This window comes from Ictidomys tridecemlineatus, chromosome 8, assembly GCF_052094955.1.
Source record: "Ictidomys tridecemlineatus isolate mIctTri1 chromosome 8, mIctTri1.hap1, whole genome shotgun sequence".
Classification (NCBI taxonomy): domain Eukaryota; kingdom Metazoa; phylum Chordata; class Mammalia; order Rodentia; family Sciuridae; genus Ictidomys; species Ictidomys tridecemlineatus.
Genome location: NC_135484.1, coordinates 6,398,324 through 6,425,536, shown reverse-complemented (window position 1 = coordinate 6,425,536; position 27,213 = coordinate 6,398,324). Strand labels below are relative to the sequence as shown.

The following is a 27,213-nucleotide window of genomic DNA, read 5'->3' as shown; positions in this document are numbered from 1 at the left end:
GTGGCTTGGAGGAGTTCACCAAACCTCCCTCTCCAGAAGCCTGTGAGGAGTGGTGGTACCACTAGCAAGACTCTCTGAAGGCAGAGCACATTATTCCAACATTTCAGTTTTCGTTCTTTTTTTTTTTTTACACATATTTTTGTTCATTGAACTGCATGATGGCTCTGTATATGTTTATCTCCCTCATCTCAGTTGTTAGCAGGTAGGAAAGTAATTTATCATCTTTTTCCTTAGTTAAATTTCAAGGGCACAATCAGAGGTATGAAATCGAACCAATGATCATGAATAGTTGCTCAGGCGACAAGATCATTTTATTGTAATTTGGCAAGAATCAGAATCCATGTTGTGGTCATGAAGTTTGAATGCAGAGTTTAAGGCAATGCAGTGGCCCATGCCTGTAATTCCAGCACTTGGGAGGCTCAGGCAAGAGGATCACAAGTTCGAGGCCGTCTCAGTAGCCTAACAAGACTTCCTCCTTGGATGAGCAATGAAATCAGACTCGAAACTGGTTTATTTTTGCCCTTATAAAACCAAGGTAGAATGATCTTTTAAAGACTTTTATTTTTAGCTATTTAATAGGACACAAGAAAAGAAGAAACAAATCCATTTGGAAAGCAGAAATTCAAGCAAAGGAAGAACTGGGTGAGGTCCGCTGGACAGGGGGCTCCTCCTAAAGGCCAGGAGAGCCACAGAGCTGTGCCTGCCTCCGTGGACCTGCCCCCTCTGCCTTCCAACTCACGGAAGATGCTCATGCCTCAAACCAAAGTGAAATCCCTGGTGCCTTGGAAGCAGGATTCCATAAAGGCAGCAAGTCCACGGCCAGATGGGTACCTGAGCAGACAGGGCCTTGTTGACCTAGTTGGAATGGGCTTGGGGACACCATTGATTCTGTCTTACAGCTCTTTTTCTGGTCCTTGTCCATGTACCAGTCACTCCTTATAATGAAGGGACGTGATTGAGTGGCTGCTGTTGCAGGCCAGCAGAAGAAAGCCGGAGAACCATCAATAAACCCTGCTTTCCCACCCCCCACCAGCGTCAGGGACTGATGTGGAAGTCTCAGCCTGGGTCCCTGAATGAGCAGGTGGAGCAGAGCCCCACAGCCAACCCACATGGGGCCACGGCACTAACAGAAATAAAGCTCGACTGTGTTGAGGCATTGCAATTGCAGGGCCGCTCTGGTTGGAGAAATTAGGTCACTGCTCTGTCTTTATGTCTCCTGACACATCAAAATCAAAGAAAAATTACCCAAATTGCTAAATCACCCCCCAAAATAAAACAGAAGAGTCCATCATTAATCTCAGAAACTTAGGAAGTTTGATTTAATTTCAATTCATCCTGAGGCAGAAAGAGCACTGTCTTTGGACCATGAGCACTTCAGGGATTTAAATCCTGCTTTCCATCCTGGAGCCATCTTCTCATGCAAACTATTACTTAAACGAGATGTAGGAGCTCTGAAGAGTGGGGGCCGCACATTTCAGAGAGACACAGACAGATGCAAAGTGAATGTAATGTGGATAGGCCTCTAGGGAGTTTATTATTATTTTAAAGCTTATAATATGAATTGCCAAATTGCATCTTGAAAACATATGAATTTATATTCTCTTAGAATGTGCATCCATCACTTTATATTTTATGTTTGATTTATTTTGCTACCAGGATTGAACCTAGAGACACATAACCACTAAGCCACATCCCCAGCCCTTTTTATATTTTATTTTGAAACAGGGTCTCACTAAGTTATTTAGAACCTCACTAAGTTGCTAAGGCTGGCATTGAACTTGCCATCCTCCTCCCTCAGCCTCCCAAGTTGCTGGGATTAGCGGCATGTTCCAGTGCACCCCGACAAAATGCTTTAAATTAATTTTAGCAACTAATTATATTAAACTTCTAATATATGTATTGACCACTTGCATATCTTCTTTGGTAAGTCTTCTTTTAATATATTTCTCTACTTTTCTGATATGGTTTTAGGGATTATATTGACTTGATTTTTGTGTGTGTATATCTGGGACAACTATATTTACAAGACAAATTACAATGAATCATATTGTCTTTATGCTTAGCTCCCCAAATAGGTATCTGGAACTCAGGATTTTTGACTTTTCAGGCATCGGAGATATTTTAGCACCTCCCAAAGTCTATAACTACCTCTCTCCTGCTGCAATATTGCTTAGTAAAGACAACGACCACCCTGCGGGACTGAAGTTGGTGAGTGGAGATACTCAATGGAAAGGAAATTCCATTTAAAATTAGATGAAAACTGTAATTATACAAAAAGTGACTTAAGAGAAGAAAAGTAAAAAAGAAAAAAAAATAGAAAATCAGCAAGAACAGCAACAAAATACCCCAGAGTGGATGTACTTGGACAGCACGGTGGTAATACAAAAGGCACATCCAAATGAGGGTGGAGTCACTGCCTGTCACCCTGAGGGTACAGAAAATGTGTTTTATCAGGGCTCAGAACAGATGAGAGTAGCACTCTATGCCTAGACTTCATATGATTCTACAGCACCATTCCAAACCAAATCAACCTAAATTTATGAAGTTCCACTAAGTTAGTGAGAGACACTTGGTTTCGAGAGCAGGTAGAGAGGGTCATTTGGCATTTCAAAATAACTCCCAGCACCAAAGTCTAATAACAGCAGGTGCAGCAGAGAGTCAGCAAATATTTCAGAAAAATGAAGAAGTTTCCCCAAAGCCCATACACTTATACAAAGTCTTATCAGAGGTTCTGGAAATAGGCTGTTTGGCCTATGTTTGACAATCTTGTTTTCAACTTGGTCAGCATTTGCTGAAAGACCTGTGCAGGGGGTATCCAACCAAATCACTCACAGACAAAATAGACCTCAGCATAGGGAGCAGTTTTCCACTTACTGATGCTAATTCTCACCTTGAAAATAACTGCTTTTTTTTTTTTTTAATAGAATGCTCACCCCTGTAGTACTTCTCAGACTTAAGCCTGGGGACTTTAGCAAACATTGATGCCCAGCATGAGTGGTTATTATTTAATTGTCCCAAAGCCCAGCCTGGGCATGGAGATCTTTAACCCTTCCACATAAGTGAAACATGCATTTGGGGTTGAGAATCAACTCCTAGCAGGAAGCAGGGTGGCCAAGCGGTGGGAACATGGGGCTCTGGCATCAGCTGCTTCTGGGTTACTTTGTGACCTACCCTGAGACTTGACTCCTTTCTCTGTAAAACAGGAATAACAATACCTCCGTTTCAGGTGTGCAGCTGGTTTAAATAAGGAACAGTGCTAAACATCAGAGATAGTCTTCTTTTGATCTTCTTTTCCAGGGAACTTCCTAAGATATCTTGCTTTGTTGTTGCAGGTTCAAGAATTCACAGAACCATAAACAGCATAAGCAGTAGAGCCCCAGCTGTCTGCTTTGTACTCTGCTCTGTAACTTACTAGCTTCACTGTGATGCGCAACTTAATTAACTTCTATGTGGCTCAATTCCTCCTTTGGAAGATGGGAAGAATAACACTGTCCACTCCAATAAAGCGTTGCAGAGATTAGATGGACATAGACATGTACGCACCAAGAATGGCATCTCAGGTACAGGGAGCACTCAGGATGGCTATGATCATTGCTCATTGTGACTCTTGGGGAAATAAAATTCAGCATCCCATCTTTAGAAAGTATCATAAAGTGTCTGGTCTAATGAGTAGTTCACACTAGGAGAGCAGAGCTTATACTTGGAAGGAATTTTAAACCAGTTATTGTCATCATAAAAAATCTGTCAATAAAAAAGATTGGTTCATTGTTGACAAGCCATACCTCGAAGAGGTAAATGTCTACAATTGAGCTTTGAAGTGTTTAGCTCATGAACATTAAAACACCCCCAAAAGGTAGATTGCTGGAAAACAAACAAAAAACAAACAAACAAAAACATCTAATTACGTATGTTTTGGTAATAATAAGTATTAGATATTTGTCTAGAAATGAGTGTTTGCAGACATGATTAACAGGCCATTTGGGATATGGATCATTTAGCAATATACATACGTACATACATACATACATGCACACATACATATGTACACACATTACTCTGTGGCTATTGTGGGACCAGTGTAATTTAGAAAATCACTTGCTAATTCTCCTTGTATCCTCTATCCTTGGATATTGAGTAATTGTCCCAGAAGCTGGTCTCATATTTTTAAAAATTATTTCCTTATAAAGAAAGAGTCACTGAATAAGGAGTGCTGGGTGGGGAAAGGGCTGTCTTGGGTGGATGGAGGCAGGAAAGAGAGGAGGGGAGGGTAAACAGCTCCATCTCCCAAGGGAAGGAGGAACATTCCAGAACATTACTGCGCAGAACATCTGCCTCTCTTTTTATCTTTCCGTGCAGCAGAGAACGTGCCAACCCAGATGATGACTTATTCCAACTCAGGGGATCAGAAAGTCCCTCATCCAAGGCCAAAACAGGCATAGCCACAAAGAAAACTCACAAAAGTATTCACCACCGAGTCTGCCCCATTTCTGGGCTTCCTTCAGACCTCTAAGGCCAGAAAAGTCAAGGAGTGGACGTAGACTGTGATTCCAGTACCAGAGAAACTCACCTCTGTGGTTAGGTAGGAAATTTGTCTTTGGAAGGCATCTCTGACTTCAGGGGTAAGGCCTCTAAATACATAAGATCTTGCTTTAATATTTTGGAGGAACTATATTCTAAAAATGACTAGTAGCCCTCACAGGGGCCTAAAAATAGTTGGCCAGGCATTTTAGGCTGGGATGGTGATATCTCCAACCCCGTTCAGAGACCTCACAAGGTCCCCTCCTGATCTTCCAGAAGCCAAAGACAGCACTGGGATCTGGCCTGTGAGATGCAGGCGTTTTACATGGTCAGATTGCTGAGGTGGGGAAGAGCCTTAGAGGAAACATCGGCGGCACCAAGATTCGCCAGAGCAGCCACATGCCCACCTTGCTGCATCCGACAGCAGACCTGGCCCAGATTTCAAAGCCTCGAGGGGGGGGGGCAGGCTCCAGGATGCTGCCCTTTCAATGCACTCTGAGTTCCTTTGTGGAATTAGCCCTCCCTTTTAAAGCTTTCTACACAAGTTATTTATGCATTTTATTTACAAGATTCACAGACGCTGATGTCACCTTCCATTATTCTCACCATGGCACAAGACTGTGGCAAGTGCTTTCAATCCGTTCTGACAATCATTGTTTTGGTTTGATAAGCTTTGATTTTCTAATTCATTTTTACTATTTTTTTTAACGTGTCTTGTTCTACATTCAGTAAACCAAAGGGAAGTCAAATAAACCAAGAAAAGACATAGTCAGATAGATGGATAAGTGAAGAATGTGTGATAATTAGTGGATTTTGTGAATTAAGTTATAGCAAAAACTAGCCTCCAGTTAAATATGTTCAAATACATGTTTCTCTGTGAATACTCACATAGCTGCAGACATGAGCACACACGTTAGATATATATGGGAATGCATGTTTAAATGACAATCAAAATAACAAAAGCCAGTGTTTGTGGAGTGCTTACTCTCTTCAGCATTAACTTGAGGACATTTTATAAGACATTATTTTAATGGATTCATACAACTAATAAAATCAGGAACCACTGTATTATCTCCTGATACCTAAAATAAGCCCAAGACACACCAAGGCTGGGGACTTCGCCCTCGTTATGATGCGAGCAAGGATTTGAATGAGGTTTCTCTGAGGCTCTGTGTGCACCTCAAGAGAGGCAAATGACTCACTGGTTTATGGAGCAATAGCAGGACTTACAAAGCTGTTACTTAAAATAGGAAAACAATTAGGCCTCATGGAGACTTAATGCACAGGCCGAGAGATGCTGGAAACTTCTCATGTCCTTCTGAGGTCTGTATCTCAGATGATTCCCTTGGTGTGTCCTGGGGCTCTTATTTGCTCCATTCTTTTTAAATAGCGAAATAGACAAATACCTAAGTTCTCATCAGAGTCTGAGGCCCCAGCCCTGACCTGACAGTTACCCTTCAGCAGATGCCCTATGATTGGCTGCAGGCATGACAGATAAACTATTGCATATAAACCAAACTAGCTCTGTAAAACAGGTGATGACTTAGGAATAGAACCAACAATGTAAGCCCAAGTCGAAAGTCAGCAACACTGACCATGTGGTGCACTGTCCTTGAAGAGAACCTGAATGGAGGACAGTGGCCCTGCAACGGGGGCTGAGCAGAGGGCAGGGCCATCGTGTTTCATGCATTATAAGAACAAAGCAAGAAGAAAGCAAGAGCGCATCTCTGCTGAGCTAACACTAATGATAATCCAACTTGCTTTTGCAAAATTAAAAAAAAAAAAGTCTATGCCATTTGAAAGTCTCCTTAAACATAACATGAGGAAACATTTATAATTGAAGCCACAGTAAAATTTTTAAAAGGCTAAAGTGAGCCATGAAGAACAATGCCGCTACAGACCAAACTCAGTTTTCTCACAAGCGGGCCCTTTGGAGGTGTATTAAAGCGCGGATGGAAGGAAGCAGGCATGGGCAGCACGGAAAGGAGCCTGGCTCACCACGCTGCACAGCGCCCCCTGGCTTCAGATCTGTCCCCCTGCCCTTATTTGCTCCATTCTTTTTAAATAGCGAAATAGACCAATACCTAAGTTCTCAATAGCAGGAGGCACTTTCAAAAATAAAAGTGTCTAGGAGTGCTGTGTCTAAATGACCAGAATAGGCAGCCACGCTCAGAAACACTAAAACAGAGCGAAGGAGAAACAGGCTGATCGTGTAAACAAGGAAATTCACCTGTGAGTCCACCAGATCCTAAGGACGCTGGTGGCATGGTTAATGAAAAATAAAATAATTTCTGAAAAGGTATTTAAAACCTGACTAAAATACTACAAAATCTACAAAACACATTTTAATGAGGCAGAGCCTAACCAGACCCAGTTTTCTCACAGTGGTTATAAGTTACTTGGTGGCAAACATCTAGCAGAATTAAAGCGAATCTGCCCATAGTCTTTACAAAGACAAGCGTAACCCGACTTCCCAACCTTCTCTGTGGTCAGCAGGGCAGGTTACCAGGGAGCCATCCTCCTGAAGAATATGTTCCCTGGCCTGCTCCTCAAAGACAAGGCGGGGCTTTAAATTGACTGAGAAAAAGAAATGCAAAGGGATCTAAGCATAGGAAAAGGTGCTCAACCTGACTCAAAAAAAGAAATAAAAAGCAACATGGAATCTCATTTCTCAAATATATAACCCGGAAAAGATGCCGAAGCTTTCCACCTCCTGCCTCGCAGAGGCGGCGGGGCCTGCGGCTCCCAGGCGTTGCAGGTGGTAGGGAAGCTCCCGCTCTCAGGAGGGAATCTGGGAACAGTAAAGTGGGGCTGGGTGGCTCGGGAGAGAGCACTCGCCTCTCCTGGTGGGGCCCCGGGGCCCACCCCCACCAAACTGGAGCCATTAAAATAGACATTTTCCCATTGATACAGTGTCCCCATTGTAGAGAGTCCATTCAATGGTACTGTGACAACAGTATGAGATACAGGTGCACACAGACTACAGCTGTAGCAGCATTTGTGATAACAAAAGGAAAACCTCAACCAAGCAGTGACCTAGACACTGGATTTCAGTGATGCTGTGTTCTGAAAGATGGAGGACATACCCATGCACTACTCAGGAGTGATCTCTAGATATAATTTACACTACAGAGGGGGAAAAGGAGGTGGAGGAAAATGTATGAATAACTCTGTTGATATCACTCAGTAATAGGAGTTTTTTTGCCATGGTAGAAAGCAGTGTTTGTAATATTGGTGGGATTTTAAACAAAGATTCCACAAGCCTGAAATTGAAGTGAGAAAGTCCACATAACTAATGGTTTGCATTCAAAAGACATATGCATGTCTCCTGGCTTTCTGAACTAGGTACAAAAGGGCAACCAGCCTGGTCAAGTGAGTGCCCCAGGCGGGCACGAAGACTGACCGGAGGGAAACCGGAGCTCCTAAGACGCTTGCTCCCCCTGGCCAAAGACACAGGGGCTCACTGTGGTGTTTTTTTCTTTAAGTTTTTGGGTTTGAAATTTTTCTATAACAAAAGGTCGATATCTTAAGAATGAGTGAGACATTGTTATGGTTTAGATGTGAGGTGTCCCCCAAAGCTCACGTGTGAGGCAATGCAAGAAGGTTTAGAGGAGAAATGATTGTGTTCTGAGAATCTTACCCCAATTAGTGAATTAATCCCCTGACAGGGATTAACTGAGTGGTAACTGAATTGGTGGGTGTGGCTGGAGGAGGTGGGAACTGGGGTGTGGCTTTGGGGTATATATATGTATCTGGCCAGTGAAGTCTCTCACTGCTTCCTGATCATCATGTGAGCTGCTTCCTTCTGTCACCCTCTTTAGCCATGATGTCCAGCCTCGCCCGAGCCCAGGGAATAGAGCCGGCCTCCTGTGGACTAAGACCTCTGCAACCAGGAGCCCTTAAATACACTTTTCCTCCTTTACAGTTGTGCTGGTCAGATATTTTAGTCACAGCAGTGAAAAAGCTGGCTAAAACAGACATGAACTATTTTTAAAAGCGTCCTGAGTGTGTAGAGGAGTCTTGAGAAGGCTGTTTAGAGATGCGTCTAGTACACGGTTTAATGGAGAGCGGGATTTACCAGGACACAATTGCCTTCCTAAAAATATTAGAAACAAGAGTTTTCCAACCTACACATGATTGCTTATTGGCTTTTGAATGCTTCAAGCACAAATCCTTTCAACAAGCTTTTCTAATACATTATGAGACTCAACATAAAACACTGTATTGTTAATAGATTTCCTTAGAAAATGAGCCTTATGACTCCTAAAGTCTACATTGCAATCGGCATCTTCCATTTGGGTTTCTAAATTATTTTGAAGTATAGATATAGATATATGCATGCTATGATTGACATTAAAATTAAGTACTGAAATAAATTGAACTTAAAGCTCAACCATTGAATCAAGGTATCATAGTTTCAAACTACAATTTTCAAAACCATTGAGGCATAATTAATCATATTATAGCCATTAAAATATATAATCAGTAGGTAGCAACATCTATCACACTCCATATACAAAAATTAACTTAAAATGGATCCATGACCTCATATATGAGGCAAATGTTAGAAGAAAACAGGAAAAAATATTCATCATTTCAGATATAGCAATGGATTGTTACTGATACCAAAGCACAAAATAAAACAAAAAAATGGACTTTATCAAAATTTGAAACTTTTTTTCATTAAAGAACATTATCAGGAAAGCAAAAACCTATAGAATGGGAGAAACATTTGCAAACCATAAATCTGATATGGTCTTAAATGCAGAATATGTAAAGAACTCTCACACCTCAAAAAAAAAAAAGACAGACCATCCTATTAAAAAATGAGCAAATGTCTTGAACAGACATCCATGGGAACCAGATGTATAAATGGCAAACCAGTTCATGAGAAGATCCTCAACATTACTGCCCTTAAATAAAATCCAAATCCACCACGGGATCCTGCTCCACACTCACTGGGGCCTAGTAACACACAGCAAGACAAGGACCAGTGCCACCAAGGCTATGGAGCAGAGGGAACCCTTGGGCACCACTGTCATCCATACAAAAGGGCAAAACAGCCGTGAAGAGTTGAGTGTTCTAGAAAAGGCTAAGCACAGATTTCTGCTTCTAGGATGCACCTGTGGGAAGTGCACAAGTGAGTCCATGCAGAACCTCACACACAAATGTTCCTGGTAGCATTACTCGTAAATGTCTAGTGGGACACAACAGGAGGGCCCATCAACAGGTCAAAGGGTAAACACATTGTGGACGACAGACTATTACTCAGCTGTGAAAAGGAGTGGCATTGACATGTGCCATGAGATGACTGATCCTCAGTTGCCTATGCCAGGTGAAATAAGGCAGACCAGAGGTCGCACACTGTATGGTTTTGTTTTTAGAAATATCCACAGGGCAAATCCATGGAGACAGAAAGCCCAGTAGTGATGGCCAGAGGCTGGGGCGAGGGGCAAGGGGTGATGGCTTTGTGGGGACGGGGTATTCTGATGGTGAAGGAGTTTAAAACTAGAGGGTGGTATTTGAACAACACTGCATGTACCTGATGCCCCTGCACCGTGGCTCAAAGTGGCTCACAGCATGTCACAGGAACGTCACAACTAGGGATGAGAGCTGTGAAAATCATATAGTGCAGGGAAAGGGGTTCTGTGATGCTAAGAGGTAAAAATGCCTTAAATATTAAACAGCTTGAACTCGCTCTCCTTTAATCTCTTTTGCACATAGGTTCTTTCACCTACACTGTGTGCGTGCTTGACACTTTTAGTGCTGGGGCATACAACTTAAATCTTTGGATAATACTGTTCTAGATCCAGGGTAACAAATCCAGGACTGGCAGTGTCAATCGAAACCACAGACAAACTCTGAACCTTGGCTGAATAATATTTTCCAGTTTATCTCAATGCCTTTTGGCACATTATGTATTCTCTCGTCCAACACAGTCCCCTGGAGTCTTATATCTTTCATGATCCATCCACTAATGTTTCTTATCCAGAAATGATCAAATTGAAAATTTCAACCTAGGGCTTAGCACCAGCTATGTCTAAGAGAGTTTTGTATCAGTGGTCATACGTCTCTTCTTAATCAGTATTAAAATGGAACAAATAAAGAGCCAGACTTACCCACACACGGCAGGGAGTAGCCGAGCTGAGGGTCATGGAGGAACTGCCGGTCATTGAGCCTGGTCACGCAGTAGAGGTGGAAGCAGTCTAGGCAGATCACGTGGCGGTGAGTGCACTGGAAAACCAGGACAGGGCTCCTGTGTGGACAGGGAAGGGGTTTCTTGGGGTGCCTCCAGGGGCAGACAGGCAACCGGGCTTCAGGACCCTGTCTGCAATCCCACTGGGGGCTCAGGGCGTGCTCTGAGCCAGGACCTGGGCTTCGGAGCCCCCTCATGGGAGCCAAGAGAGGAGCTCCGTGGACTGCCTAGGCCATCGGTCCCTCAGCATCAGGTTGCTCCATCAGTGCATCTACCAACCGTAGTTCAGACCTGAGCTTGACTCGGATCTCTTTCTAGAAGCCTCTCCTGATTCATAATTCCCACTTACCCTACCCAGTCCGCCCACCATGGCGTCTGCTTCTCTTGACCTGTGATGACCTCAGGGTATCACGGTGTTTCTCATCCCATGGACTGTGAGCCCCTTGCAAGTGGACGCTGTGTCTGCTACATCAGTATCCTCACAGTGCTAGGCCTTGTGAGGTTCCACATAAATGCCCTGTGGATTGAGTTACAATGAAGTATAAAATCTAAGCTTCCCCAAAGTCAAAGGAAAATTTCAATTGCACCAGGGGAGGCAGAGGCAGCGGTCACTCGCTTCTCACTGGCAAACAGAAAAGCAGACGCTGGAAATAAGATCATGCAACAGGCATTTTTCTATTTCAAGGTTTTGTCTATTCTGCCACCTACATCCCATCCAAATATTCAGCTTCTGAAATTATGGTTAGAAGATTACTAATAAATCAATACATACAAATCCTAGAGCTCTGTATCTCCTTAAAATACCTCACGGAAAAACAGATCTCCTGAAAACTATGAAGCTTTGCTTACAAATGAGCCACCTGTGTTTGTGTCAAAAAAGGAGACAAAATGAATACATTAAATTGAGATCAGTTCTGAGGCAATTGTAACAGTAAGAAAGTTCTGGATTCAATTTAGATAAGCCTATTCCCCATGTAATGATTAGAAAAAGTACAAAACATGTTTACTTCATGCTCAGTTCTGAGCAGCTATCAGGACTCTCCACAAAAGCTTTTTCTCTAGAAAAATAATATCAAATATTAATATAATAGAAGATAATTTCTTAACAATTAAAATAAATTTTCAAAATTCTGTTATCTCACTTATTTCAAAGCAATGTCTAACACAAACCCAGGTGGAGAAATGCCCCTTGGCAGGTTGATGCTGTGGATCTGAGAGTCACTGGCCACTCACTACACCTGAACAGAGGCCTTGGGTGGGTTTACGCATGTCCCCATGTCCCCTCTCTGAACCTACGAAAAGTCCTTTCGGGACCTCTATTTCCATCTCCAGGGCCGTGGGTTATTAGGCATCAATGGCTCTGGACTTTTGACCTTCTCCCTCCTACGACTCCCCTTTGAAGACAATAAAACATAACGCTCTCCTGTGTCTAACCTAAGTCCCCAGTGTGCGATGCACTGCCATCCTGGATCCACCCAGGGACCCCATGAAGCTGCTGCAGGCCTCCTTCCCGTCACAGCTAAGCTGGGTGGTCCCCTGGCTGACTGAGCCTGATGGGCCCCTGTTTTACTATCAGCACAGAGGCATTCTGGAGAAAATATGAGAACATTTGTAGAAAGTGTAGAGATGACAGGAAATAAAAAGAAAACTTGTGAAATCAGAGCAGCCAGCCCACTGCCGCAGTGACGGGGGCACGGACACCAAGGTCTGAGGTGCACAGCCCTGGTCTAGCACGCGGCTCTCTCCTTCCTCCTCGTATGGGATGACAGCAGCACACACTCCCAGTTCCCGTCAGTTACCCGAAGCCCGACACACTAGACCGTCCTCGCCACTCACCCCCATCTGCTCCTGAGCAGTGCCTGCTGTTTGCACCAGATTAGCAAGGAAGGGTGACCACACGGGAGGCCACCGTGGGAGAGAGACCCACACAGCTCAGGGCCCCCACCAGGGGCGATTCAGAGGCCAAGTGCGGGGCCTACAAACACGCGCCTTCTAAAAGAGCCGCTGTGTCAGCCCTCTCGCCCTTCCACCTCCGGGAACCAAGCACCAGGCAAAGAGAGGCCGTGGGCCAGAGGCACAGCGCCCAGGGGAAAGCGTGTCCTCCGAGGGGCACAGGAGGAGTCCTGCTCAAAATTACACTGTAGCTGCCCCTGTCCACTTCACCCTCCCTGAACCGAGGCAGAGGCAGGGAGGGAGATTCACCAAACTGGCCGGTGGTGGACCCTAACCACCAGGAAGAGGAAAAGCTGCAGCCTCACCTGGGTCCAGGAAGAACCCACGCGGTGCCTGGGGCCCCTCAGAAACTCTGGGGTCAGGTGGACAAAGGCAGCAGTTAAGGCTGGGAAGTGCCCAAGGCCAGGACTTGAGAGCCTGTAGGATTCACTCACGCAGCAGCTCACCTCAATGACCCTCACCACCACGACAAGGGGGCCTCGGAGGGGCTTCAGGCGATGCCTGCCCTGAATAAAAAATGGGGTAAGTGGTCACGATGGTTTACTCGTGAGACATGATGGGGCACAGAGATGTGGTCAGCGCTGCCAGTGAGGTCGCGGGAGTCATTTAACACACCAGAAAGGAGTCAGACCAAGACTCAGGGAGTGGCATGTAGCCTTGGGAGCCTAGAGTCAGTGACAACAGGAAGCCTGAGGGCTTTCCCATTTCTCCCTTGGAAATGAAAGAAGTCTGCACAGGCAGGAGGTCAAAGGTGACAGGGAGTGACCCAGGAATTCTCACTGTGTGTCCTTATCTGCACACGGCCAACTTGTCTGAGCACTCAGGAGTGAGAGAGGTAAGTGTATGTGTGGTGACACACCCATGTAAGTAGACATATAGGCAAGATATCTGTTGATCATAGACAATTGGAGCAGGTAAGGTAGTAAATGTCTGCATTTCACGTGGGATTATCAGTCAGCTGAATTTTTTGATATAACACTGTTAATTTCTTATTAAGAATATTCCTAGTAATTTTGAAAAGTTAGGTGAGGGGTAAACATGACACTTACAAAAGGTTATTGGATTAATCAGCTGGGAAAATAAGTGACAGGCTGGGGGCCATTTCAAGGCTGGGGTGCACACAATCGCTCAATTGCTAGGTCAGGAGGAGAGGGGAATGGCTGGGATCCAGGAGCACCCCGCTGGCTTAGGTGACTCGCTAGGAACTTCACAGTAAGTTTCCACCCTCCGAAGGTAAACGTCCTTCCTGCTGTCTACCTGCTTTCTCTGCACCTGCCCTCTCTGGTCTAGTTCTTTCTTCTAGTTCTTTCCCTTTTAGACCAACGCTCTTCCCCATGGTTTCCTGTGGCATGATACTGCGCTCTCCACTCAGTCCCAAATGCTGAACCTGGGGCCGGTTCAAGACTAACAATCTCCAACCAGCTTTCTCTGGAGCCCCTGGTTCTTCCCTGCGTCTCTCCCCAGTGTCACTCCACCGTGCACCCTTCATGAGCGTCACACATCAGCCTCACCCGTCTGTAAAGTGTTCCTACCTTAGCGACCAATGTTAAATGAAAGGAATGAATCGATGGAGACCACACACGTGCAGCCCTTTCAAGAACCAAGCCTCGTGAGACAGCTGAGCACACGACCCTGAGTAGCCAAAGGCCCTGAACACCCTGGTGCATGGATGGATGGACACTGTTTTGTAATCCCTGTCTATATTCCCAGTTTCTCTGCTCCCATTGATGCTGCTCACTCAGTGGCTGATTGGGCATTTACTCTGGCTAACGAGGCACTTAGACATGTGTGGACCAGAGCCTCTTGTGAACTCCAGTGCCTGCTAAGTACACTTGGAGTAGGCTCTGGACAACACACAAGCCTGGCCACAGTCTAGGGACACGAGATGCCCAAGGGACAGGTGTACCAGGAGTGATAGGTCTTTACTCTGAGAGTCCGGAGGCAGAGAGGCTGGCAGGGGTGAGAAGCACTTGGAGGCCGTGTTGGCACTTGAGACCCGGGTGGCCAAGGAGCTGGATGAGATGTGGCAGTGGCTCCAGGGATGGAACGGAAAGATGGATGAGGGCGTTTTGAGGAGGATCTGCCAGGACTTACTCTCTTGGGTCTTTTGTTCTTCCCAACATTCCTCTGTGCCCTTTGCTCAAATGTGTCTGAATGTTAATTGATCAACCTAGAAATGATTTTACCTGGATGAGCCAGGTGATAGAGAAGTTATTAAAGGTTAAATAAAGTCCTCAATCACATGCAGAAAGAATTATAAATGCCTCGCTTAACATAACTGGAAAGTTATTTGTAAGCAACACTTTCTCTGTTTTTATTAAAGAAATAATCCAGAAACCCTTTGTTCACTGAATATTAAGTGTAACTGAAAGAGGTTTTATTTAAAAAATAATGGCAAGCTGATCCTGTACATTACACAAAGTAATACTGTTGTGCGGTATTCCAGACATGTAAACTCTGATAAAATTAGACCTCTAGTATCTGCAAAATGACATTAATGTGTTCATATTTATCTCCTAACGTGCAGTTTCATCTGCTTTCTACCTCATTTGTGATCCCCCTCCCATCTGCTTCTCTGTCTCGGTGCATCCAATTCTTCCGTGTGAGCACATCTTCATTTGTACTCATTATGAGAGAGGCCGTGGCTCCAGATTCCCATTAATGTGACATACGCTGAGAGCAGTGTGCTAGCAATGTCGAGATATGGAAAGATAAGGAGCAATTCCAAGTTTTCAAGGAAGTCTTAAGCTGGCGGAGTGGGCAGGACAAGGACACAAACAGTTGTAACATAGGGAACGGAATTTTAAGTTACGTTGGAGATGCCTCCCAGGTAGTTTCTTTCTATGTGGAGTAGGTTGATCTGCGTATGACAGGAAGAGTGCAGACTACCTGTGACTTCAGGACGACATCAGAAAAGACACCAGATCTCGCCTGTTTTCTTCCATACTTTGGGGGGCCCCAGGACCGTGAGCGGCCACCTTGTGAGAAACTCAACAGCCGCCTGGGGAAGTCTGCGCGTGAACAGCTGGGCCTCCAGCCCACGGCCAACACCAACTTGGCAGCCACTTAAGTGAAACCTATTTAAAGTAGATCCTCCAACTCTGGGCAAACCTGAAGGTGACCTCCGACTAGGACTTCGTGAGTTACCCAGAGCAAGAACCATCTAGCTAAGCCCTCCCAAATCCTTGACTCACTGGGAGTGAAGATAATATTCACTGTTTTCTTGAGCCACTAAGTTGTAGGAAAATCTGTTACATAATAGTATTTACTAATGCAGGTTCAGAGGAAGAAGTCACATTTAGATAGCAGATCATAGAAGAATTCATGAGAGTAACGAGTGGCATTTTAAGGAGGATCAGGATTCTAATGCATGGAGATGGATAAAATACTTGAAGTCAAGAGAAGATAGATATTATACAGTACAGAGGGGATATGCTGCAGCTTTCTTCACCCGCCCCAGTGAATAGGGAAAGTGCAAAGGAAGCACATACTATCACATAGCACATTAAAATCACCTGAAAAGCAATGCAAAAATGAATTAAACTTTTAAGGAAAAAAATCCCTTGAGGAATAAACTTTTTTTACTTGTAGGAGAAAATCTTTCAATGTAGCTAACACTTGACCCTTGAAAATTCACATGTTGATTCGGCTGTATTTAGTTTGTGCAACACTAACATAGATGTTATGCCCCAGTTAGCAATTTTTCGAAGCTCTGCACAAATTCTCTGTACATGAAGAACTATGACTCGTGGGAATTTAATAAAATATTTGGTTAGATAAAAATAATCAGAGAAGAAAAGCTACCCCATTAAATAACTTGAATTCACCTTCTTAACAACTGTCACTTCACATCCCTGTAAGAGCTTATAAACAAACAAACAAAAATAACTGAAATATCAGAAATGCAATGCATTGTAATGTAACCTGCATTTAGCAAAATCACCTACACACTGCCTAAATGCACAACTGACAAAGAAGTCTCTCCACAGCGCTTGCCTACAGACAGCTGGAGATGGCACTTCAGCACATGTGTCATATGAGTTCATTATTCAAAGTAGCCAAGTGAGCAATCCCGTCACTGGAGGGGCCTCTGGTCCAAGACACTAATTGATAGACTCGACTTTCAGAAATTAAAATAGGCTTCAACAGTTGAGTGACCTTCAAAATTCCTCCCAGCAGCCAAGTTTAAAATCCTGAAGTCAGTTCATTTGCCCATTAGTGTGCTTGGAGCTGGAGTCCTGGTAAGGCACTGGCAGACTCTGAACAAGCTCATTAACCACCCCTTCCAATTTCTTCTTGCTTCCTCTGCACATGTTCTGATCCTTCATCCAGGCCTCTCTGCTCCACAAAAAGGGTTTGCTTTGGCCCTCTGAGCTTCCTCGCAGAAATCCCAGTATTGAGTACAGACAGTATACCAAGTTACACACTCATTACATCTACATTTTCCACTTAACCACTCTGCCACTACCCACTACCGTAGAACAGTCACCATATGCCATTGTTATGTTACCATCCCATAAGAATAAACAAGATGGTCTCTGCCCTCAGGGGTCACAATCCTACAGGGATTTTTAATAATTCTCTCATGGTGGTAAGTACTACCACCAAGATGAATTTAGAGATCACTTATCTCTCTCTGGGGCTGAAGGATGGAGTCCAAAGAAAGCTCATGTCTCAGTGCATCCAGCACATGGAGGGAGAAAATACTGAACAAACTAAATATCTTCTCTCGTTTATAAAGGATTTGGGGAAATATTTTATAAAATGACAATATAAATGTGTTAGAAAGGATTAAGAAAAGACAGCCTCTCTAAGTCAGTCAGCTTTCCATTACTGGAACAAACAGTTGAGACATGTCAACTTACAAAGAGGAAGGTTTAATTTTGGCTCTTAGTTTGGAAGTTCATGACCAATTAGCTCTATTGCTTTGGGTCTCGGGTGGCACATTACGTCATGGTGGGTATAGGTGGTGCAGGAAGCCTATTCACCTCCTGATGATCAAGAAACAAAAGAGAGGAAGAAATAAGGGCCAATGTCCCCACGTTCCTGTTGAAGGCATACTCCCAACGGCCTAAGCCCTCCTGCCAGGTCCTGCTTCTTAAACGCTTTACCTGCTTCCAACACAGACAACCTGAGGACCAAGCCATCAACTCAGGGGCCCTTTGGAGACATTCCAAATCTATACTTCAGCATCTCCTCTCCTAAAATTTTCTTTTCACCTGAAATCTTTATTCAGTGGTCTGATTTCCCATCTGTGGCACTAAATGTTATTACATTTAAGAGACTTTCTAACCTCAGCGTTTGTTCCAAGGTTTGATTCCACTGATGTCTGCCCTCAATTCTCAGTAAACTCCCCTGTCACTAATGTGCAACTTTATTCCTGGGAAACAACTTGGTTTTATGCATCTTGTGGTATTTGCTTGTGGATCTTAGGGTTTTATTTAAAAGCTCCCTATTCATTAGCTACATCGCTGTTGATATGTTCCACATGCTGCCATGAAGGAAATAGAAAAACTTCAAGTAGCAGCTGCTTTTTCTGTTTCAGACATATTTCTTTTCAATGTTTACTTGCTGATTTTGAGAGCACCTGTAAAATAGGGGCTACAAAATTCTTGGGTAAAGACAGTGGCAAAAACATAGTGCTTTCCAGAGCACACGGTGAGGCTCCCGAGTGCTGGTGTAGGTGAGCTCTCCAGACTCACCTGGCCACAGCAGCCTGCCTGTCCCCACCTCCTGCCTCCCAGCCTCAGCCTCAGCCTCAATCCAGTCAGCATCACCTGGAAACACTGTTCTAGGGTGGTTTTTGTCATGGGAGCCTTTGCTCCTCAAATATGAACTAGTTACCCAATGCCACTGTACTCAGGACCCAGCCTTTCTGCCACCTTTTGTAGCTCTCTACAAGCTGTGCCACCCCCACAAAATGCGTCTCCACGTTTCCATTCACAAGTCTTATGCATTTCTCAGGCCAGTCTGGTCTCTGCGTTTCCCTCCTCCTCCATCCCTGTGTGCGCTGGTGTTCTTGTCTTCATTTCCAGAAGCTTTCAAGGTGAGCTGGAGTCTGACCTCCTCCAGCAGCTTCCCACAAACACTGATCTCTGCCATGCTATCAGAATCCCAGAGGTCATTGCTTTTGTATTTGGCATTTTATTACAGGCCACATGCAGGGTCCTCCTCCAGCTTTGTGAACCCAGGCTGGTCTCCAGACTCAAGGAACCACACACCGGCTGGGAAGCTCTGGTGCAGGTTCTTGTGGACAAGTGGGCAGTGCTGCCCTCCAGGAGGTTGGACCAACCCTGAGGAAACCAAGTCCAGAGAACTCGTGGGAGGCACTGAAACCTGACGTCGGCCAGGCAGGGGATGTTTCTACAGGCAGGGGATGTTTCTACCCTCTGTAGTTCACACCCTTAACTTTGTTGAAGCTCCAAACTCCTCCACAAATAAACAGTGAGATTAAAAAGCAAGGCTATTGCTTCCACAAGTCACATACTGGTCTGTTTTAGGTTTAACAATGCTTCAAATGGGCTAACATTGGGTCCTATAATTTATAACATTTGGAGTCACTGACAACAAGTAGACTATGCGAAATAAAAATGTAAGCCATGGTTGCAGAGGGAGTTAATGGGTAATTAATCTCCTCTAGATGATTTCAATCTTGGAAGATCTTTACTTGACTTTAGCTTAGCATATGCATTGTATTTCCAAATATAATTACTGTTGGCAGGTTGAACTCAAACATAACCCATTAACTTCTTGAAGGGGTAGGCTGTAAACATTGCAATATAACCATAAATGTTAGAAATACAAAATAAGCTTCTTTTCTTTTTCTAAAGCAACTTAAAAGCCAAGTGGTCAGTCCTCTTTGCTGGTAACTCGTGACAATGATTTGGTTTAACACTAACATTCCTACTTTTCTTGTTAAGGCATTTATACTACTGAACAGATGCTGATAAAGAATTATAAATAGCGGGTAAATCATATAAGTTTTTGCATATAAGAAATGAAGCTTTTGCATGTAAGAAATGAAACTAAAAATTCCAGAGTTCTTGGGAGAAAAGTGTATCTCATAAAAAAGCCATCCTAACACCTTCCTATCTTCTAGTTAATAAATGTTTTTCTCAAAGATCCTCAAAATTATGAGTTCAAGTACATCACAAGTAGTCTCAGGACACCACCTTCTACTGAAACTGACAATACATATAGCTCAAAAAAGCTGAACGTAGATTTAACATAAAATCATTTCTGGGTCATATCATTTGCATAGAGCTACTGTGTGGCACAACTATTTAGCTGTTGGAGATCCCGTCTGTAGCGCATACTAACTCATGTGCATATCTTGTCTTTGTTTTTTCCTCTGTGAAAAATAGCTAGAAGCAGATAATGCCCAGATCCACTGCAAAAGCATTCTGCTAAATTGAGAAAGATATGAAGACAGATCTTGTTTAGATAAGAACCCCACTGTGAAATAAATTGTTCTGGTGTATCCCCAAATCTCATGACAGGAAATATTAATGTGCTCAGAATCAGTCCAGTGGCTGTGAATGTTAGGAGCTATTTAACATAAGAAATTATTGCAGACACAGAGTGGTTATAAAAAGATACATATTTTGCTGCCAGCTCACAAAAACCTTGCACAGATGATTTCATATTGGTCTGGCGTTCATTCTTAAAACGAGTGAACGGATGCTAATAGGATGCTGGATCTTTTACCTCTTTTATCAGAGAATCATTTAGGAACCAGATCTTCTGAAATAGAGTAGGTTGAAACAAAGAACGTTCCTAAACAATTGCCGACATCATAGGAGTTCCAGAACGAAAACATCAGAACAGGAAGTTATCGTGACACTTCTGTAATATAGTTAGATGGATTCAACATTTGAATTTTTAACATAATGGAAGAATTTATGGAGAATAGTAGATAAAGTTATTTTTCCAATTTAGTTTGGTTTACCGATAGCTAGAAAAGCAGGACATGACATTCCAAAATAGTTCCCTAACATAATTAAAATCAGTATAGCATCATAATGCAAATTCAGATAAATTCACGTATTATCCCAAGAACTGGTGCAGACTTGACTGCCTGTCCAATCAGCAGCAGCCCGAGGTCAGGGGAGAATCCTGGGGAGGGTGGTGTGAGACTGCTCTTTCTGTGACATGAGGATTTGTGAAATGATCAGGTTAGATATGACAACCTGGAGAGAGCCTTTGGATACAGAGATTTTGTTACTTTCAATTTAGAAGATCATATGTCTTCTTTACCCAAAGCCAGTGGAACTTAAGCCTTACCATAAATACTATGTAAAAGATAGATCCTATTTAGGATTCAAACTTCCTATGACCCGGTGAACTAACACGCACATCGATTGCAAGGGTTAGCAAGAGGATTTCTGGGAATTTCCCTCTTTGCTAGATGTGCTGAGAGGGAGGCCTTGATCCAGAATACATGGTCCTGATCCAGAATATCTAAGATTAATCAGAATAGGTATTATGATACAAAACAACTCACAACATACATTAAATAACTTTTAACACTTAAAATCTGATTAAAATTCATTCATTCATTCATTCACTCACTCACTCATTTACTCAATGGCTGCAGTGCTGGGAATCAAACCCAGGGCCTTGTGCATGGTGAACACCTGTTCTACTGCTCAGCTACACCCAAAACTCTAATTTAATTTTAAAGCTCTGCTTTCTTTCATCCAGGTCAACTGGTCACTGGGGCCAGACATACCTGTTGGAAGAACGGCATAGATGGAGGAGGGCTGCCCGGCCCTGCCTGGGCCCCACCCTGCTCTGTGCTCCTGTGCACAGTAGCCACGATTTGTTCATGTGTTGAATTGTCTGTGTTCTCTCCAGACCAAGGCCAGCGATCTGTGGCTGGGGCCCATATCTGGCCTGCGGCCTGTTTTGGTAAGCAAAGCTGTGCTGGAACAGCCGCGTTACTGACTGACTGTGGTTGCCTCTGGGTGTAATAGCAGGTCTGAGCTGAGGGACAGGCCTGGGTGGCCTACAATTCTAAGCTGCCCACTGAGCAGTCCTTCAAAGAAGACGTATGCTTATTCCTGCTCGAGGTGTTGAACCCACAAACACAAAGGCTGTCCTTTGATATCCCCAGCGCCTGGCCTATGGCTGACATTCAGAAAGTGTGTATGTTCTGTGTGAATCCCCAACTCATGGATGAATCCCCAATGACTGAATGACTAAGAATGAACAGGGATGAAGAAAAAGCCAACAGCAATTTTTGCTGTGCCCAGAGGAATGCGGTAGAGTATTGGCTTTTAGTTCAGCCATTAAAACTACTTTTCAGGCCTGAAACACCATCATCCCCTATTCAGGTCATTTCTTTTGATTAAGCTAGCTCTAGAGTGGATAGTATCCAGTGCTTATGACTCTGACCAATGGAGAGGAAAAGGGACGAGGACTTGAAAAGAGTGAATAGAACAAGGACATATTGTTTCCCTTAGTGAACAAAAATTCACTGAGTGCCCACTATAGACCACTACTGAGTGCCCACTATAGACCAGGCACTGTCTTAGGCCTCAGGGTCCCTGGTCCCTCCATGGAAGACACTAGCTAGAGATACAGATACTAGCTAGAGAAGAGTGAGTGTCAGAAGGTCAAACAGAGTCTTGTGGCATCCGCGGTGGGCTGCTACCTCTGGCTGGTCTGGGAAGGCCTGAGGGGTCATCACCTTGATTCCTGAATGTGAGCTGCCCACAGTCTGATGCAAGACGGTTCCAGAGGGAGGAACAACCAGGCAAAGGCCCTTGGGCAGGAACACCTGGGCATCTCTGAAGAAAAAAATAAGAGTTGGCATGTGGGGTCGCAGTGACCAAGGGGGCAGGAGACATCTGAGGAGGTGGGTAGCCATGAAAACTTTCAGATTGCTAGGGAATTGGGTTATTGGGTAATGGCATAAGGGCAAGTCAGTGTAAGATTTTGGGGGGAGCAGGGGTGTACCAAGGATTGAACTCGGGGGCACTCGGCCATTGAGCCATGTCCCCAGCCCTATTTTGTATTTTATTTAGAGATAGGGTCTCACTGAGTTGCTTAGCGCCTCACTTTTGCTGAGGTTGGCTCTGAACTCACGATCCTCCTGCCTCAGCCTCCTGAACCGCTGGATTACAGGTGTGTGCCACCATGCCAGGCTCAATATAAGATTTTAAGTACAGATGTGATAATAATAGCATTTATGTTTAAAAACTCACTCCTCGTGATCAACATGGCTTACCATTTGGGAGACTTCTGGACTTTGCTATGGTACCTTAGTAAGAAAAGAGGTGGCTAGACGCAGGGGTGGGGAGGGAGAGATGCGGATAGGGTGCCGACGTGTCAGGGACTGTAGAGCCCTTCATATCTCCTACCAGCTCTTTTTCTTTTCTTCTAACTCATGTAGCTTTTTCCACTTTTAGCAACTTTCAAGATCATGTCCCCAAATTCATGAGAACATTGTTATAAAATCCACAGCTTTCAAATTACTTTTCAATGGAAATGGAGTCTTTCTGGTGCTTTCTAAACAAATTTAATTCAAGGGCTTTGCTTAGGGCCCAAAGTATATGATGAACCTGGTAATAGTTAAGTACATTCGTACAATTTTAAAACCATATTCCTCTTTCATCCAAAATACAATTTTAAAACCATATTCCTTTTTCATTCAACCGACATTGATGGATCTCCCCCAGTACTGGTGGATGGGCACAGAGTTGGCACAGAACCGGGCAGGGTGAGGACCCTGCTCTCTCTGACAACGCACCCCGGGCAGCTCGGGCCCATAGGGACCTGTGAAGCTCTGGGACTCTATCTTCAAACAAAGTGTTGATGTTGGAGAGGGAGAGAAAATTGGAGACATCAGATATTTAAGAAGTCAGACCATGAAGATCGAGAGAGCCATTAACCTGAACAGAGGGACTCGGGCATGGTGCCTGGCCTCTCCTTGGAAGAACCACTGAGCACCGCTGCGTGGCAGGTTCCTGCCAGGGGCCTTCTGGGCACGGCTCACTTTATCTGCTGCTCTCTCATGGCCGTGGGGGGCAGGGCCCACTCCCCTGTTTCTCTGTATCTCATTGTCTCCAACTGGGCCTGGGCAGAGAAGTTCTAAAGGAATCCCTCTCCCCCACCCACAGCAGGGAACAGCCTACCACTCAGGACATGCGGGGAGTGGAGGCCCGAGACCTCTGATCGCCAAGTCCCACAGCCAGCAAGGGGCAGAGTGGGCCCAGAGCTGACTGCTCAGGAGCCACCGAGTCCCTCAGGTGCAAGGTAGGAGCTGGGAGCTGTTCTAGAGCAATCAGCAGGGAGATGTCCTCACAGCCAGGAGAGTACGTGGGGGCTCTGTGGACAGGAGGCAGATCAGGAGAGGATCTGTGCAGGGGAGACCCCAGAAACACCAACATGCAATGGGTTCGATTAAGGGGTTTTAACTTACTGAGCCACGAACACAAGGCAGCCTCCCTTTTCTAATACTGCTACCGTGCGCCTGCCAAACGCACCTGCTGGGGGGGGGTCTGAGCAGTGACTCCGCGGACCCAGGACCTGCCATCACTCTGCTTTCTTAGATGATGTGAGGTTGGCCCTGAGGTGGCCTGGCCTGTTGGAAACTTCACTCACACCCCACTCAGCTGTCCCTTCCCCACCGTGTAGGCGGGGCCACTCCTGCTGCTCTGAGTGCACAGGGAGGGGCCTGCGTCACTGAGCCTCCAGGAGTTGCTTGCCCAGGTCCAGGGAACCTGAGATGTTGGAGAAGGACCCCTCTCCGTCTTGACCCCGGGAATCTGCCTGCCCACGGTGGGTACTGCCAGCTTTCCCTGCTTCATCCAACCAGCGGCCGTGAGAAGTGAGTGACGGACCAGACGGGAACTGTCTCTGCATTGGACTCGCAGATTCAAACCGCAGAGGATGCCCGTCAGCAGAAAGCAGTAGGAAACAGTGTCACCAAGAGTGGCACAGATGGGGAGGGGACAGGGCACAGCCCCACCCCCACACCTCCATCACAGCAAAGGCTCCTGGGAGGCGGTCGGTCGTCCTTCTCTAACCTGGTAACTTTTACCTCCTCCACTCACCTCTGCAAGACTCCCCTGTCACTCAGAAGGAGCCCACATCTCACAGATGCCTTGCTCCATCCACAGCCTCTTCTCAGACCCTCACCTCCTCCTCCGCTTCCAACCGCTGCAGTGCAGCCCCAGAGGGCTCAAACCCCCTGCACACTGCCTCAGGGCCTTTGCCCAGACTGCCCCAGAGTCACACCCCAGCTTCCTGCAGCTCTTCCTTCAACTGTCTTCTCCACATTGAGCCCCTCCCCACCACCTCAGGAAAAGCTGCAGACACCCCCACCCGGACCCGATTCCCAGGTGCTGTTTGAGTCTCTCCCCTCAACATTTATCACCTTCTGCACTCAATTCGCGTCACTGTCCCCACTTGCCAGGGGGCTGGCCCTCCTCCCACTACAAGCTGGATTCCTTCCCCGCTCCTGGACGGAGGCTGAGCCATGAGCTTTGAAGAGTGGCAGTGAGTCACCCCAACTACGCCACTTCAGCAGAAGGACTGCCTGGGGCCAGTGGCCCCTGAAAACCCATCTGTGAAAGAAGGACATTCTCATCTTTGCTTCTCTTTCTGGAAGAAAGGGAAGAAGCTCCCGTGTGAAATGCCCTCCCTGCACCACAGAAGCCCTGCCCGATGGCAAGTCATGTCTCTCCCGCAGGCTCCATGTGGGGCTGAGCTGTCTCCCCAGGTGCCTTTCTTCAACCCGACAGGAAAACCTGCAGGGGTCACCACTTCTTGGGGTCTTCAGCTCCTTAGGAACCTCCTGTGTCACCTGGAACTTATTCATCTGTGTTCTCCTCCTGCTCATCCACCTCTGTCAGTCCCATGGTTGGGCCCAGCCAGGCCCCTGGAGGGTGAGCGCGGTTGGCCTCTCTGCTTTGCCCAGAGGCTGCTGGCAGGTGTGGTGTGTCGGGCCCAGGGGTTCTGGTGCAGTGAGGCTGTTCTCCTCCGTCCTGTCTTCAGCGTGAGAAGACCTGTGCTGGGGAGCATGATGGGTGCACAGAGCAAACTGGGCACAGCCACTGCTGAGCCTGGGTGAGTGAGGCCCAGGAGGCTGAACCAGGAGCAGCAGAGACACATGAGTGAGAACCACCATGAGCCCCAGGAGGCCGTGAGGGTCGTCAAGTTGGTGGCCGCCACGTCCACAGAGTCCAGCCATTTGTTACACGTCTGGCTTCCTGTCGCTCTCTTATTGCCAGAATGGAACTCCACCAGGGGAGAGAACTTCGCCCACTATCGCGTCCTGAGCGCCAGGCACCCAGCAGGAGCTTGGTGCAGAGGGGCTTGCACAGGGGCAAACACCTCCACCAGAGGAGGCTCCCGCTGGTTCAGTGAAAGGCAGGAGGGAGCGGAGCCCAGGGCAGAGCAGCGCAGGACACTGCCCAGGTCAGAAGGGGCCTGCCAGAGGGGACATCAGAGCACAGACGACCAGCATCCAGTCGAGCCATGGCTACTGCAGCAGAAACACAGACGCTGCCATGGCAACTGCACGGGCACCTCAGAGCCAGGGCTGCATTTCAGCAGGGTAGGGATGAAGGAAACCTGAGCACCTGCCATCGTCCCGAGGAAGGAGACACGGAGGCCTGGACGGGTTTGGGAGACAGGGGGTGGGACTCGGTGATGGCCAGCACGAAGCTGACCTGCAGGGGCATGGCACATCTTTGGTTCCAGAGAGGACTTTCTGAGGAACCTCCACTAACAGGTCTCCAGGAAGGGCGGGGGCAGGGGCCCGCGGCCTCCATGCTGGAGTCTGCCAGGACTGTCAATCTGCCTGTGGCCTCTCTCTCCCCTCCACTGCTGAGGCCAGATCCCCAGGCAGAAGGAGAGGTCACTTAGGAAGGTTGGAAGCAAATTCTGGGGGCTGGAGAGACTTGTGGATGAGGCTGGCAACTTGAGAAGAGGCCTGGGACTGTATTAAGTGAGACTGAGCTGGCTTGTCGTGCCCGAGGTCGGTCACCCAACACCTCACTGGTCTGGAGTAAGAACAGCAGAGCTTTGTGAGGCTTCCAACAGCTTCCAGCACTCTGGTAAGAGTTCTAGATTCTATGACCCTGAGCAGTGCTGTCCCTTAGCTCTCCTCGGGCAGAAGGGCCAAATCAGGTCCCTAGACTGCCCGGCCTGTGTTCTCCACATGGGTACACCCCCAGGGCTTTCCACCTGTGCACAGAAGAAAGTAAGACTCTTGGCTGCAGACAAAAACCCTTGCAGGAGGTGACAGGTGGTTTGGCACCAGACAGACCACGGCTCTCAGCTCCCAAGCACGAGAATCCAGGCTGTTGTGTTGCCCACATCTCCACTTTGACTCCCAAGAATACGAACGCAGGGTCTCGTGTGGGCCACTGCTGGTGACCGGAGGGCAGTGTGTCTTCGTTCACAGCTGGGACTTTGCAGTCGTCTTCCTGAGTCAATCGATCCCTCCCTGGCCCCAGCTGGAGGCTGCTGGTCCTCCGTTCCCTGAGTGGACCCTGGGCTCCCTTCAGAGCTGCATGACAGATGCAGGGCTGCTC

At 46.1% G+C, this 27,213-nt stretch overlaps 1 protein-coding gene across 10 annotated transcripts in view; it reads right to left on the bottom strand.

Annotated features, from left to right (window-relative positions):
* The window catches only part of Prkn (parkin RBR E3 ubiquitin protein ligase), a 1,217,693-nt gene that overhangs the window by 390,668 nt on the left and 799,812 nt on the right, over positions 1-27,213 (bottom strand). For 9 of the 10 annotated variants that reach the window (XM_078018778.1, XM_078018779.1, XM_078018774.1 and 6 more), the window contains one exon: positions 10,638-10,774. The exons of the other annotated variant lie outside the window; for it this stretch is intronic. In XM_078018778.1, coding sequence (XP_077874904.1) covers positions 10,638-10,774 — 137 coding nt within the window. The remainder of the gene's footprint in view (positions 1-10,637; positions 10,775-27,213) is intronic. 10 annotated transcript variants of the gene reach the window in all.